The 16,487-nt window shown below is 43.2% G+C and overlaps 1 protein-coding gene across 1 annotated transcript in view; it reads left to right on the top strand.

The window, feature by feature from the left end:
• Positions 1 to 16,487, top strand: part of TMEFF1 (transmembrane protein with EGF like and two follistatin like domains 1) — a 155,956-nt gene that overhangs the window by 114,721 nt on the left and 24,748 nt on the right. Inside the window, exon 5 of the mRNA XM_081952519.1 lies at positions 1,633 to 1,729. Within this exon, the coding sequence (XP_081808645.1) occupies positions 1,633 to 1,729 (97 nt within the window). The remainder of the gene's footprint in view (positions 1 to 1,632; positions 1,730 to 16,487) is intronic.

Below are 16,487 nucleotides of genomic sequence, written 5' to 3'. Positions count from 1 at the left end.
CAGTTGGGCTGATCACCCATAAATCGTGTTTCCCCCAAAATTAACCTTAGTACTTATTTTGGAGCAAAAAAAAAAGACCGGGTCTTATTTTCAGGGAAACACGGTATAATATAGAATCATAAGCCTGGAAGGGATCTCTAAGGTCTTTTAGTCCAACCCAAACATATATTGATGTTGTATTATAAATTCCTGTTTAAATAAATCAGAGACAGTATTTTTCATGTATTTTTTCTTGCCATCTGCTGACATAACATTCTGGTTTTTCTAGTTTAACAAGCTTGGGGGGGGGGAACTAAACAAACATCCTCATCATGATGAAATCTTATTAATGGATTAATGGCACAGGGGGGAAAACAGATCAGCAATCCATTTTTAAATTCTTATCCATGTTACTATAACATCTAATATAATTTTGTTACAGCCACTGTTGTGTCACAATAGTTTAAAGGATACTTGTTATGTGTACATTTAAGTGCATCTCCCTGTTTAATGAAAAGAAGTTGAACGCATAACTCTCCCAATGTAACCAGTGACATTTAAAATAATTTAGCTTTAGCTCAGTTATGTGCTATATTATTATTACTAGCATAAGAAACTGTTAAAGGGTATGGGCTTTACATAATTCTGAAAAAAATAGGTCTGTTGTTATTTCAAGGTAATAACCTGACATTCACTATATGTCTAGATATTTCAGCTGTACTGGATACACTTCAGTAAAATGTTTTACAGCCATACATCCCTAGGCCTTTATGTTTTTATGAATTGTAGTTCTTCCTAGACTGTTGCTATTTTAAATATTTAGATTCTTTCAGGACCATAGAATATACGGCATGCATATTTTCTATCTATTCAGTGAGTTCTGAATAGGACTTTTTAAAGAATTATTTTATCCAATCTTCAATAATTTACAAGTAATTCAAGATGGCGAACATACACAATTCCATCCTCCTCCTATTTTCCCCACAAGCACTCTTGTCAGGTGGATTGGATTGAGAGAGACTGACTGGACCAAAGTCAAGTCATCAGGTTGGCTTTCATGCCTACAGTGGGACCAGAATTTGTTATAATGATGAGAATAAGTGATAGAATGCAGGTAGGATGACTAATGTTATCTAATTCATGTCTATAGAGAAGTATAATAGGTACTGTACTTTTTGGGGTATAAGACACACTCGCCCCACCCCAAAAGGGTGGAAATGTCGATGCGTCTTATATACTAAATATGGCCATTTTTGGCCTCCCGAAACCCTGCCCCGCGCATCCCATTTTTGCCAAAAACGGGCCTGTTTTTCCCAAAAACAGGGTGCACAGAGGATTTGAGAGGCCTGCAGAGTGCTCCTGGGGGCTGGGGAGGGCAAAAACGGGATGCAGGGGGGGGTTGAGAGGCCAAAAACGGCCCCATTTTTCACAAAAATGGGATGCACAGAGAGTTTGGGAGGGCTGCAGAGTGCCCCTGGGGACCAGGGAGGCAAAAACTGGACACACGGAGGCCAAACACTATTTTTTTTCTTGTTTTCCTGTTCGAAATCTTGGTGCGTCTTATAGTCTGAAAAATACAGTATTTCAAAAATATTTTTCACTCTTTTAGAAATATTCAGTAGATAATATTCTGTTGATGTGACTTTGTTTTAGAGTACGAAGGATCTGGAACAGACATTCATAGAAAACATTCCAAATGTGGAGTTTGCAAGTATAGAGCGGAGTGTGATGAAGATGCAGAAAATGTTGGGTAAGCGACTTTTCCCAAAGCCACAAGCTACCTTCACTCAGTAATTAAGATGGCCACTGATATGAACTGGTCCTAGCTTTTCTTAGCACAGTGCTTTCTTTTGAAGAATTCAGCCTATTTTGAGCTCTGAAAAGCAGTATGTTTCCACTTTAATAGCAACAGTTGTAAGAATGTAGATTTAATGTATTTCTTGATGAAGACACATTCTGTCCATATTATTGTAATTTATTAATATATCACATTATTAAAAAATTAAACTCGTTTTTAAATCATGGAATGATGAAATCAGGAAAAGGGGCTTAAATTACATATTATATAATAGCATTGTATACATATACAATCTTTTTAAGTGTGTCTGACAATTTGAAAAATAGCAACGGTTCTCAGTCTGTGGCTTTTAAGCTGAAAGTTAAAAAGTATTCCTTATGTTATCCATTTTCCTGGGATAAAATCACAAGTGAAATCCAAATTAAGGATGTTTCATGTAGATGTCTTTTCTGTCATAAGGTTGGTGCTAATGGTGATGGTTATGGCATATTATTCCCTCGGTTTAAGTGTTATGGATTTATGCATTATGTATATTTTAGCAACACAGCCCTTCTCTGGGTTCTTATACTAAAGATGAAATTTGAGCTTTTTAACAACTACTTCTTGAAAGGCCTTGTGCCTCTAGAAAGTTTTCTCTGGAGACTTTCTGGAGCAGCCTGAAGGAGGAAAAAGGAATCAGTAGTGAGCATCTCTTGAAGATCTTTGTGAATAGAATAATTTATGAAATAGCCATACACACATACACATGCACACACACATGCACACACACACATATCTGCATATCCATAGGTATATAGATAAAGAAGAAGTGAAATTTAAAGATAATTGCTTGCTGTGCCTGGCCCCAGTGATTGTTTAAAAAAAAAAAAACCCACTTGATGAAAAGCTCTGAGAATAATTAAAGGATGAAGAATTTTATTCCAACTGCCTGCCTATCATTGCAGAACATCAGTTTCCCAAAATCTATTGAAGTATTCAACTATTCTGAGGGAGTCACCTCAAGCGGCATTCTGGGAAGTATTATTCATAGTGCAAACTTGCATTTTTTATTCCCAGCAGTAGTCTGCAATTAGACTGTCAGCTATACCAGAACTCATTGCATTCAGCACAGAGATACAAACAATCACACATTATCATTTCCCCTCCTTTCCTTTAACTTTTATTGGGCTTATTAAGGGAAAGAAGTGACTTTTGAGCAGGTGGTTGTCATGAGCTGCACAGCACAGTTGGAAAATTAACATTTGGATAGATTCAGATGAATACAGTGGGTGACATTACTGTGCATAAATATGCGAACGAATCACAGGGAGAAAATATCACTAACATATCATTCTTCCTTGGTTTCCATTTCAGGTATAAATAAACAACAGATAATATAACTTCTGGGAGAAACAAATGAGGTTATATAAAACATCCCCAAATACGCCGAAGTCTTATAGATTGCATAAACCCACTCGAGTTACAATATCTTAATGTGTATCTCTTAACGGCAAATCTTCTGCTTGGCATAAATCACTATGTTGAGTGATGCTGAGAATCTGATTAGAGGGAGTGAGAACTTGTTCTAAAAGAGGCACAGATAGTTCTTGCACTGGTTACTTCATCAGGAAGAAAAAGAAGCCGATTATTTTAGCTCCCTGTCATAGCTACACAACAACACCCTTTCCATACAACTACACAATTACTCTCTCAACAACGGTTGAGCACACAAAGGAGGATAGATTATATCTTGGCTTCATTGACTAACCACCCTCAACATTTCCCATGTAGGGAATGAACTCAAGAGACAAATATTGCCTACAATGAATATTATTTATTGGTCTGATGTCTATGTTTTCTGGTTACTTCAGGTAAAGAAATAGAGTTTTCCTGGCTCTAATTCAGTTTTCCACTTAGTTTATGGAATCAGACAAAATTTGCAGAAGAGAAGCTTTCAGTGGATGGCAGTGGAAGTGCTCCTTAAACCTTCTTCACCCTGATTTTTAGCCCTTCACTTAGAATCTACACTTGGGTATGGAACCTACTATCAGTAAATCTTTTGAGTGAAAGATTCCTTACCTTTATAGAGTATTTAGTTTCAAATTCTAAGAACAGACAAAACAGAGACTAGATATGAAACTTCAAGCATCACATCTTCCTGCCTCCCCCCCCCCCTTTTAAAAAGCAGACTTTTCCCCCAACATCTATTTCTTCTCTTTCTTACTTCTTTGGATGGACCATCTACCCTCTTTCTAGGATTAGCAAGATGTGAAAGTGACGGCTAAAATGTTCATGTATAAGCTCTTTTGATTTCTATATTATAACAACACAGCTGTACCTATTATAACTAGAAATACTACAGGTAATCCTCAATTTTTAACCACAATTGAGTCCACATTTATGTTGCTAAGTGAGACATTTGTTAAGTAGGTTTTGTCTCATTTTACAACTTTTCTTGCTAGAGTTGTTAAGCAAATCATTGCAGTTGTTAAATTGGTAACATGGTTGTTAAGTGAATCTGGATTCCCCATTGATTTTGCTTGTCAGAAAGTCACAAAAGGGGATCACATGACCCCAGCACTCTGCAACCGTCATGAATATGAACCAGTTGCCAAGCATTTGAATCTTGATCATATGATCAAGGGGATGCTGCAATGGTTGTAAGTATGAAAAACAGTCATAAGCCACTTTTTTCAGTGCTGTTGTAAATTGAACTGTGGTAAGTCAAGGAATATCTATATTATTGTTTCAAAAGTGTTTAATACATTGTGGCATACAGTGTGTGGAAAAAAAGGAAAATTGGGGATCTTTTTCCTTTTTTTGCTCACCAAAAAGTTCTGCCCGTCAATGAGTTTCATACATCAATAGATTGCTTATTTTGGCTGACTCATCTTTTGCTCTAGATAGATTAGAGTTAGGTTATTGATCAATTGTTGACAACTCCCTCTGCAAATGTATGTACCTATCCAAAATCACAAGAAGAACATTATACATCTGCAACGAAAACTTTGCAGATTTTAATAAGGAAAAAGAGCCAAACCCAGTTCCTGCTAGCCAATTATAATAACCTTTGGACCTAAAGAAAACAATGTTGTACAGTCTTAATCATGCATAGAGGAGACATATTGAAACTCTAAGATTTACCTGTTTTTTAGGTGAATGTCTGTGCACCTTATACAGCGAATGCTGCTGAAGTCCCGTCCATCCACCAGCCCCCGCCCTTCAGCCTCTGCCTTCCAGAAATTTGCCTCCTTGCAGTAAACAGCCTGGTCAGCTTCAGTACAGCCTGATTTAGCACAAGCAGCTGATTGGCGGTTGGATCTAACTCCTAGAATACCACCTATCAGCTCTTACAGGCTGCGGGGATTGCCACTGCTTATCCCCACCACCTGGAACGGGCTGAAAATGGGATGCGCGGAGGCCAAAAACGGGGCATGTGGAGGTGGCATTAGGTGGCAGTGGCGATGGGCGCTAATCTTGGTGATGGGCGGTGGTGATCCCTGCAGTCTGGAATAACTGTTAGATGGTATTTTGGGAGGCAGATCCAACTGCTAATCAGCTGCTCATGCTAAATCAGGCTGTGCTGAAAATGACCAGGCTGTTTGCTGCAAGGAGGCAAATTGCTGGGAGGCAGAGGCAGCTTTTTTTTTCTTGTTTTCCTCCCCAAAAGCTAGGTGGGTCTTATAGTCCGGAACATCTTATAGTCCGAAAAATACGGTAATTCATTTTAGTTCTATTGTTTTAAGATGATAACTGCAACTAAAAATTGGATACTTGAGAGTTATATGATCATGCTAAGCCCCCTTTTTTTGATTCAGCAATACAGCTTTGGAATGAAAACCAATTAACAACCTAGAAGTTATAAGGTGCAGGGTAGTCTTTAAGAAACTAGAACTGCAGGAATCTAGGTTTAACATTTGCTCTTAGCCATGGAATATCAGTAGGTTACAAAATCTCTCTCAGTCAATCCATCTTGCAGAATTCTCATTGTAGAATTTTTTTAAAACTTCCATATAAGACATTTTAAGAACCTGGAGGAAACCTTGAGATACAAGTAGTAAATAAGTAAGTAAATAAGTAAATAAATAAATAAATGTAGATTTAAATATGCCAGGTTCATTTAAGGAGATCAGTAGCATATTCTGAAAGGTGATGTAAATGCCATTTTTAAACTTTTAAAATGTTCCTGGGAGAAGTGTGGCTGCTTCCATAGTTGCTCTGTTAATAATTGCAAGAGCTAAATCCTTAGCTCCTCACTTTACATCATATTTCCTTCAAATGTCTGAAAGCTGCAGTGTTGTCCTTATTTTCCCTCAAGAAAAAGGTGATTTTGGGGACAAGCCTTACCACCAGAAACAGAAATGACTGCGGTATTAAGGGCAGGGCTTTTAAATATGAATAAAATGTGATCAGAGATTCAGCCATTGTCCATGCAGATTAAGGAACAAGTTACTTGACAAGTACTTTCCTGTTGTCCTATTTTACACATGCAATTTCCATGTGCATCTAAAATGTGTCAGTTATATTTGGTTTGTTATTTTTCAAGAGCAAGGACGATTCTTTAAAAGTAATTATCTTCCTGTTATAATGTTAACTATCTGAATTTTTATTGCTGAACTAAATACTTTTTGATAGAGATTTGCTGAAACACTACTATAACTTAAGGCCTACTGAGATTTGCTTTCCTTTTTATATCTATATTTCAAAAGCCAGCTGTGTCAACAATAAACTGACTCATCTGTTCAAATGTGGCTTTTTAAAAATAATTCTTTAAGAAACTTTAAGAATTGCCATCATCTTACCCAAGTACATGGACAGGTGACCGTGCAGTATTAATTTGTGATGTGCTTTGTAGATTCTTTGCGCATTTTAAAATGAAACATTGAATTGCCAACCCCAAAATATTCCAAAACTTAAAAGTACAATATCTGATCAGATTTGCAATTCTAGGAATTGGTTATTTCAAGACAGTATATACAGAATGTATACTTGTAGACATAGAAGCAGATACCATAGGTTACTTTGCCCTCGGTGGTCCCAGGTGACAGGTGGTCCCAGGTGACAGCACCTCATGACACCTAACAGAGTCCATGTGTTATACTAAGGATAGTTTCAAAAGACCTGTGTGATATGTGGGTCAGTCTGTGAGGTAAATATAAAACTGCTACTGTATTTGTTTCAGTTATGTTTGGGATGGAATGGGACAACTCAACATGGCCAACTTGCTGTGGCCAACTCACCACTGCTGATTTCCGTGGCCAACTCGCCACTGGATAACTTGCTGTGGGACAATTCAACAATTTTATTTATTTAATTATTTAAAATAACTATAAATTATTTTAATTTTTGTCATTCGCTTTTCATTTTGTCTCTTCTTTATTTAATGATTCTATTCTGTCACTTCTTCGATTTTATGTAACTGTAGCGAGTTGGCCACGGTGAATTGGTTGTGGTGAGATGCCCTACTTAGACCCTGTTTGGGAAGCAAGGGGTAAGAATCAGTCTCATGGATTGCTTGGTCAAGTCTTCATTTGTCTTGTCACTTTTTACAACTGTTTTTGGCTTTTACCTTTGTGAATTGATCTTTCTATCGAGGCAAGGTATAATGTATAGGCTGGGGATGTACACGTTACTGTCAATGTGTGAAATCAGGCTTTTTGTAAAATGCTTTGGAAATCTATAGAACGCCAAAAATGGGATGACAAAGTATGAAAGACTTAATATTTCACACATTTCCTAGGCATGCAAAAGGCAAACCAGTAAAGTATAGGTAGTCCTTGACTTATGACAGTTCAATTAATGACCGTTCAAAGTTACAACAGCACTGAAAAAAGTGACTTATGACCATTTTTCACACTTACTTATGACAGTTGCAGCATCCCCATGGTCACATGATCAAAATTCAGACACTTGGCAACTGATTTACATTTATGACAGTGGCAGAGTCCCAGAATCATGTGATCACCTTTTGCAACCTTCTGGAAAACAATGTCAATGGGGAAACCAGATTCACTTAACAAATGAGTTACTAATTTAAGGACTGCAGTGATTCACTTAACAAATGTGGTGAGAAAAGTCGTAAAATGCGGCAACAGTCACTTCACAAAATCTTTCACTTAGGAACATAAATTTTGGCCTCAATTCAGTGGGGACCATTCTCCAGCTGATGGCGCAGGAGGGTCCAGGAGTGGGTTGTTCAATCCTTATTTGCCCAAGAGATTGAGTCAGAATTTAAGCCACGCCTCCAGCTTCCCCTGCTGATATCCAATTCCGATTCAGTCTTGCCCGAAAAGAGATGTAAACACTTTTGCTGTTAGTGATAATTGGTTTTCTTTTCTAGAATAGTTTTATTTTTTTTCTTCATTTCTTTCAATTAATTTGATGTCGCTCTTGGATGGAAGGTGTTTGAACTTGGCTCACATGTTCTTTCTTTCCACCTGCTTGTGTTAGAGTAGCAAATTGTATGGGCTAGATCCTGCTGGAGGTCCCAGGTTCCTCGCACGCAAGCTACCGGCTGGGCCGGCCATCGGAGTCCATTGTGGCTCCGTTTAACTTGCTTCCGATTACTGGCTCGTGAGCGGGCCAGGGAGGTTCCCTGTGTTGCCGCTGGCTCTCAGGGGCTACAGCGGGCGGACATCGAGGCTGCGGGTGTGAGGAGCACGTGTGCGACACGCCGGCATTCCCGCGTAGCTGCAAACGGTACGGAACGACGGGAGAGCACGATCGGCGCTGACTAAGACTTGTGGAGGACTGCACGGCCAACCGGATGATCTCGGGGCCGTTTGCTCACCCGCACCATTGGTTTTGTCCGGAGGTTTCTCCCTCGTGAGTATGGGGCCCTAGGGGGCGGCCATTTTTGGGAGAGCTTCTTGGGCGACAGCCATCTTGGGAAGGTCCTCGTGGCAGTGGCCATTTTGTTAGTGGCCATGAGGCAGTGGCCATTTTGTTGAACCTCGGGGTGAGTCACATGGTTGGTGGCCATTTTGTTTCCCCTTTTTCTCTGCCACGAGGCTCATTGCGACTGCAGGCTCTGGTGAGGTCAGTCACAGATTAACAACCAGGAGTTTTAACGCTGTGTTGGTTGCTGAACTGGTCAGGTGCAGCCTTGGGCAGAGAGTTTGCTACAAGATCATGGATAATTCCCACAGTGAAAGTAGCTCTGGGGCGACTTCTGCAGCTACTTCAAAGAGCTCCAAGAAGAGAAAGGGTTCCCCCCAGGATCCTCCTCCACTGGTGAAACAAGCTCCCTCAAGGCAAGGGGTTGGAGGGGATGGGGAGAAGACCAAGGAGGGAGGCAGAGATAAGGCCCCTTTGCCTTCGGTATGGTCCACCACCCTCATCTGAGGGTGGCTCCACTTTCTCCATCCCTTTCCCCTTCAAGGATCTCTGGATCCCCAAGGGCCAGTTCTATCTCACCCCCACTCTCAGAGGTGGAGGGCGAGTACCATCCGCCTCCACACATTACACCTGTTCCTGACCCAGGGCAGAGGCATCAGCTGGCACCCAGGCCTGGGCCTAGTCATGACATTGGTGATTTTGAGGACTTGCCTGATAACATTCAATCTCTTATTCATTGAGCCATTGCACATGGCATAGCCCTCCAGGGTCGTCCTTCTGACCAGGCGGATGCAGAGCTGATGGAGGTCAAGCGCAGATGCATCCAGGATCCGGTTGCTCAATCAGACAGGATGCAGAGGGAAGTCTCCCCTTCGCTGAGGAGCGAGGTTTCGTTCCAGGAAGAGGAAGAGCAGAAGGAGATGGAGCTTTCTGATGATAATGGTTTGGCACTGGATACTCCTGCCTTTGCCAGTTTGTTTCCTCCTAATTTGTTCCGTTCCTTGCTCTTTAAAACCAGGAGCACTGCAGCCGATGAAACGGAGGATGGCAAACAGAAGGAGAAGGAGGCCGTGGCTGAGACCTCAACTTCCAAGGCAGCGCCAAAGAAAAAATGTTTCTTTGTGGAACCCGCAGGGCAGAAAGAAGAAATCCCTGCTCCAAAATTGTTTCTGTATGTCATTCAGAAGCAGTGGGCCAAGCCAGGTACTTTCCCCACCCTGGGTGGGAATGACAGACGGTTCTATAATATGGATCCTGATTTCTCCCAGGCAGGTTCCGGAGGTGGATGCCCCTGTGGCCGCCCTGGCATCCCCAACTCCCATGGTGGCAAGTGATGTAGCCAACAATCTGAAGGCAGAAGATAAGAGGACTGAACTGGCATGCGTAAGACCTTCCTGGCAGCAACATGGGCGATCAAGGCCACCTCTTCTGCGTCTTTCTTCAATTGTGCCATGCGGATGTGGCTTGAACAAATGCAGGAGTGTGTCCCGGCGCACGATGTGAGGCTGCTTCAAGACATTAGCAAGGTCATGGCTGCGACTCAGTTTTCGGCAGATGCTACCTTGAACACCACTAAGTTTGCCTCCAGGGCTCTTTCTTCCTCTGTTTCAGCTAGGCAGATGGTGTGGCTTCGAAACTGGCAGGTGGAGGCCAAAGCGAAGTGGAAGCTGGCAGCAGGCCCGTATGAGGGGAAAATGCTGTTTGGTGAGGTTCTGGACCCAATCCTTATTGAGGATAAGAACAAACGTAAGGTTTTGCCTGCCACAAAACGTAAGGTTTTTCACATGGTTCCTGATTCGGGGAGCGGAGGGGAGCAGTGCCCTATGCAGCAGGTGGCCCCCGGGTCTGCTTTATGTGTTCCCCCGCCTCCCAATGATTCCAGGGGTGTTGGGGAAGATAGTGATGGAAGCGGCGGAGATAATCATGGTCGCCCCATACTGGCCACGCAGGCCTTGGTTCACGGACCTTTTAAGTCTGTCCATTGCCAAACCTTGGAGAATCCCGCAGGAGAAGATATCCCTATGCCAGGGGGTCCTGGTCCATCTGGAGCCACAATGGCTCCAGTTGACCACCTGGTATTTGAGAGGGATATCCTGAGAGAGGCTAGTTTTTCCTCATGGGTGATACAAATCATCGTGGCATCCAGACGCCTGGCCACGACCAGGATTTATAATGCCACATGGTCCACTTTTTGTACTTGGTGCCGTAAGGCACATGTGGACCCCAAAGGTCCCTCACTCCAGAATATTCTGGATTTCCTTCAGGATGGGCTCTATAGGGGGTTAGCCCATAACACACTTTGGAGACAAGTCTCGGCCCTGTAGACTGTCCTGGTCTTGGACGGCCGGAAGAGCCTGGGCCATCATCTGGTGGTGAAGAGGTTTCTACGGTGGGTGGCAAATCTTCAGCCCCCGGGAGTTCACAGGTTCCCATCTTGGGATTTGTCCACGGTCCTCCTGGCCCTAGTGGACCCTCCTTTTGAACCACTGAGGATTGTGTCCTTACAGTTCCTTATATTAAAGGTGGTTTTCCTAGTTGCCATCACGTCGGCTAAGAGGATTTCAGAATTAGATGCCCTCTGTGTTGGGGAAGATCTTTGTATTTTCCAGCCTAACACCGTAGGTCTGAGGCTTGATCCCGCTTTTATCCCCAAGATAAACTCCTACTTTCATAGGGCTCAGGAGTTAATTCTGCCGGACTTCTGTCCTAACCGCTCTCATCGACAGGAGAAATCCTGGCACAAGCTGGATGTGCAAAGGGCCTTCCATATTTACATAAAGAGAATGGCGCCCTTCAGAAAAACTGAGGCATTGTTTGTCTTTTTCCAGCCTTCTGCCATGGGTTCACGGTTGTCCTTTTCTACTATTGGACGCTGGTTGCGAGCTTGTATTGCCAGGGCTTATGAGGTGAGGGGCAAGTCGGTGCTGCAGGGGATAATGGCTCATTCAACTAAGAGTGTGGCCACTATGGCTGCATGGAACACTCAGGCTCCGATCGGAGACGTTTGTAGAGCTGCGACGTGGGTTTCCCCTCACCTTTCATTAAGCACTATAGATTGGATGTGTTTGCATCAGCGGAGGCATCGTTTGGGCGTAGGGTGCTGCAAGGAGTACATGCGCCCTCGGATACCACGAACCAGTGAATTCCCACCCTAGGGACTGCCACTTTGGTATGTCCCACTCCTGGACCCTCCTGCACCATCATATGGAGAAGGAACAATGGTCCTACCTGAATGTTCTTCTCAGCGTGGCGCAGGACGGTCCAGGTCCCACCCTAGTTATTGTTTTGGTTAGGTCCGGGTCCCCGGAGGCTACTAATGCTGCGGGCAGGGCCTGTTCTTTCATTTCTCTAGTTGGAGCTGCGCCTCGTCGGAATTGGATATCAGCAGGGGAAGCTGGAGGCGTGGCTTAAATTCTGACTCAGTCTCTTGGGCAAATAAGGATTGAACAACCCACTCCTGGACCGTTCTGTGCCACGCTGAGGAGAACGTTCAGGTAGGATCAACGTTCCATTCAAGCGAACCAGTAGTTGCGACCTGAGCGTGGGCCTGCCCAGCCACAATCTCTTCCTATATTGCTGTACTTTTCACGCCGCGTGCATGTACAGAAGGCGTGCACGAGCAAATTGTTGTGTGTTTAGATGCTGCACGCATGTGTGTATGGCGCGCACGCTCACATTTCCGGTGCTGGGTGAACCAGTTGTTACAGTATGTGACGCCCAGCAACACATACTGCAGCCAAGTTCAAATATAACATCAATATGATTGATGTTATATTTGAACCTGGCTGCAGAATTCCAAGCAACTTTTAGCCAGCCTTAGCAAAATCTATCTCAGAAGGTTGTTGAGCTGGATATTGCCTTGAGTTCCTGGGATGTAAAAAGCAGGTTTACACATATCACAAAGAAACCCACATTTTGTTCAAGGGAAATATTTGTCAAAGCAGATTCTGTTCTGTGATGGTCCAAGCGACGAGCATTGTGTATTCTTCTTTGTTTAGTTAAGGTGAACCTTTCCGAGTGGACATTTGAACAAATATATGCCACTCTGCTTAGTGACCTGTTGTTTCCAATTACCCCTCAATGACACTGACAGGGTTGAATGGCACAGCTGAAAGCTTGTGACTGGACGTATCCATGGCAACCCTTGGGATAGAACATCACCTCTCTCAAGGCCACTTGGGTTGCTTACTGAGAAAAAGAAACCAATATTTCATCACAAGCTGATTTGCTTTTAAAATAGCTAACTGTAGAATTTCACACTGCTGCTGGATAAAGATTTTAGTTGTTATGGGGAAGAAATGCTCTTGACAAATGTATTGTCCCAACCCCATGCTCACTAAGTCCTAGGTGAAATACTCTTTAATTTCTTTTGCATTATTGTGGATAATTTCCAGAGTAATTTGCACCCAGCACACTCCCAATGAGTCCCTCTTACCTGTTACCATGTTCCCCTGAAAATAAGACCCAGTCTTATATTTTTGGGGGCTCCAAAATAAACACCAGGGCTTATTTTTGGGGAAACACACTTTCAGAGTGCTCAGTCTGACTGGGGCCCCTGCTCCCCGGCATGCTTACAAGACGCTTGTGTGTGGGGACCGATGGTATCCGGCAGCAGCTGCAGCCCACCAGTCCCTTAGTCGGTGCACTCTGGGGCTGCGCTAACCATGTAGTGCAGGTAAGTTGATTTCCTGTCCAAGCAGCAGATGGAGGCAGATGCATGGAGGGGTGGGGAGGCAGGTGATCTGTGAGAAACCCGAGAGTAAGTGGACCAGAGCAGAAGGCACCAGAAGCAGATGGAGGCAGAGGTGCGGGGCAGAGCAGAAGGCAGGTGATCATGACATGCAGTGCGGGCTGAATGCAAGCAGAGAGATGCGAAAACAAGCCTCCTGTGGTCTTCCAGCCATTCCGGCCACCGACTCTCGACTTTCCTGCGCTTCATCCGGATCAACTACCTTCCACCCCTAGCCTCTGCCTCCGTCTGCTGCTGGTGCTGCTGCATGAAAACGAGCCTCCTGCAGCCACCAGCCACTCTGTCCCACTGACTCAGCTTTCCTGCAACCTGCACAACATGTCCAGATCACATGCCTCTCCTCGCCTCTGCCTGCTGCTTGGATGGCACCAACTCACCTGAGCTGTGTGGGGTGCGGCTGCTGCTAGACACTGTCTACTCGCACGAGCTCACAGCCTTCTGTGCTGGCCATGCCCAACCCCTTCACTAGGGCTTATTTTGGGAGGTAAGGCTTAGATTTAAAAATCAGACTAGGACTTATTTTCAGAGTAGGTCCTATTTTCAGGAAAACATGATAGAGCAGCAACATACACTATTCAGTACAGCTTACAGGATAGCACCACTCAGTTCAGCTTTTTTAATGTATAATGAATCAATCAATTAATCAAAGGCATAGAACTTTTAAGAGCCACTTGGAAACAGTGAATTAGCATGGACGTTATTAAAGCCTTTGGATAATCTAGCTTTAACCCTTTAACAGCAAAATAAAGATGAAAATAGGATACCAGGTGATCCCTTCTCTATTCTGCATCATTAAACAGTCTGGTTGATGAGGATAATATATCCAACAAGTCCCTCTTGCCTACAAATAGCAAATGGGAGAAAGTTACTGAAATTGTTTATTTTCTTAAAAATTAGTTATAAAATCTGGTAATTTAAAACATATTCCCTCATGTGGAAAACTAAAATAGTGTAGCATTTCAATAATTTTGATGGTGCTGCATGCACATTCTATTTAAAACTGACAAACTGATCCAGTATTCTGCATTTGAGACTTAAAAAGATGCTAAATTTTACAAAGGTGTCAAAATTATTTCTGGCACATCTTTAATTTTCATAATATGTGAAAAATGGAAGCAAAAGTACAGACAAACAATAACATTCAAAGGTTTAAGATCTGAAAAGTGTAATACAAGTATTAAAACTGTTAGATGAAATATATTTACATACAGACCTATTTTGATTTCAAATTCATATGTATGCATAAAGACCAATTGTGCCCCAAAATAATTTTAATATTAGAAATTAATAGTTGGGCCGGTTCCGGCGGCTGACGGCGACGGGCAAGCTTTGCTCGCCCCACGCTTTCCCGGTGGGCTCCCCACTCCTTGGGGGCACAGGACGCCCCGTAGAGGCTCCTGCCGGAGGAGCGGCACCGCGGGGGATCCCCTGGATCGGCGGCCGCCGGGGGCCCCCCCCGCCTTGCTTCAGGCACTGGGGAGCATGATGGGGAGACGCTCCGGCATCTTCGCTGCGAGGCTGACGGAAGAATAAATGAGCAGAAGGACGCGGCTGCGGTGCAGTGAGGTGAAAACTCCCTTCCATTCCCTCTACTAATCTGGAGAAATTGCCAGCAGTTTAAACCTTTCTTTCGGCTTAGCTGGAGAAGCGCGGCTGGAGGGTGGGGGATTCCCCCCCCCTCGGACAGGCGGCTTGAAACAATTTTGCTCTCAGCCCCAGGGGAAGGAGGAGGGGGAGAGCCAACCAATGATGTCACGCTCTTACTAAAAGCGAATTTTGGATTTAACTCTACAATGCAACGATGATCTGAAAATTTTGGAAACTTTGAAAACTTTGATATGCCTCTAAACCCGAAGCTGGCAGGACAAGATGGCACACTTCCGTTGTCTTTATGAACTGTGAAAATTGACTCCACCTTTAAAACTTCAGGCTTCCGGTCTTTGTCTCCGTGCTACTCAGATAAATCTCTTGTTGATTGCTACTTTTTGGACTCCCTGGTCTGAAAAACTTTATCTTACTGCCAGTGTAACTAGAAAAATCACCTTCTGCTTGGACCTTTAATCTCCTGGACTCTCCTGGCTGTCCTACCTATCTGACTTATCACTCTCTGTATTGACTGAACTCTTTATTCTACAAACAATGTCTCGTAAAAAACCACCGCCTGGGAAGCCTGGCTTTGCTGCCTCTGCCCCAACATCTACAACATCCAGTCCTAGTACACAATCAACGATAACAGCTTTGATGCAACCTAGAACTACAGAGACTGAATTCCAACAAATGTTTCAACAACTTCTACAGGGACAAGAGGAAATAAAAAGACAATTAAAAGAGATGAAAGAAGAAATTAAAGAGAACCAGGCCCAAATTAATAAAAACTCACAGAGACTGGATCTTTTGGAGGGTGGGACAGCTGAGATGAGGGAGGGGATGGAAGGGGTGCAGAAGGTGAACAAAGAACTTGACACCCAACAGATGAAAATAGAATTTGAGAGAATGTCCTTTTACCTTAGATTTCAAAATGTGGTGGAGACAGATGATGAAGATATAAGGGACATTATGACAAGTATCTTGGCTGAATGCATTCAGAAAGAGAAACAACAGATGGGATGGGAACTAGATCTGGTTTATAGAGTGAACTCAGCTTATGCTAGAATACACAACGTACCCAGGGAGGTACACATTAAATTTCTCAGAAAAAGTACAAGAGATGAAATTCTGAGTGGACAAAGGGGGCAAGCTTTGAAATACCAAGATAGGGAAATAACCATCCTGAAACAGATCCCCAAGAAAGTGAGGGAGAAAAGAAAAAGCTATTCGCAATTAGCAAAGAAACTATACCAGAAGGGGGTGTGGTTCAGATGGTTGATGCCTGAAGGTATGCTAATTTTCTGGGAGGACACAAGAGTTAGAATTAATACACCCATAGAGGCGCAGGCCTTTATGGAAAAAAATAAAGCACTCCTAGAAAAACCAGATGATCCTACAACAGACATACAGGACACAGGAGGGGTCGGAGCTCTGGCGGCGGGGAGAGATGGGGCAATACCGAGAAAATTCAGATCACAAAAATGAATAAGGAAATCTGCTTGACATAAATTGATCGAAATTATTAATTGAACTCATATGCTGACTATATATTACTAT

This window comes from Natrix helvetica, assembly GCF_964273705.1.
Source record: "Natrix helvetica genome assembly, chromosome: 4".
Classification (NCBI taxonomy): Eukaryota; Metazoa; Chordata; class Lepidosauria; order Squamata; family Natricidae; genus Natrix; species Natrix helvetica.
The sequence above is the reverse complement of the archived record's forward strand: the minus strand, read 5'-3'. Positions and strand labels throughout refer to the sequence as shown.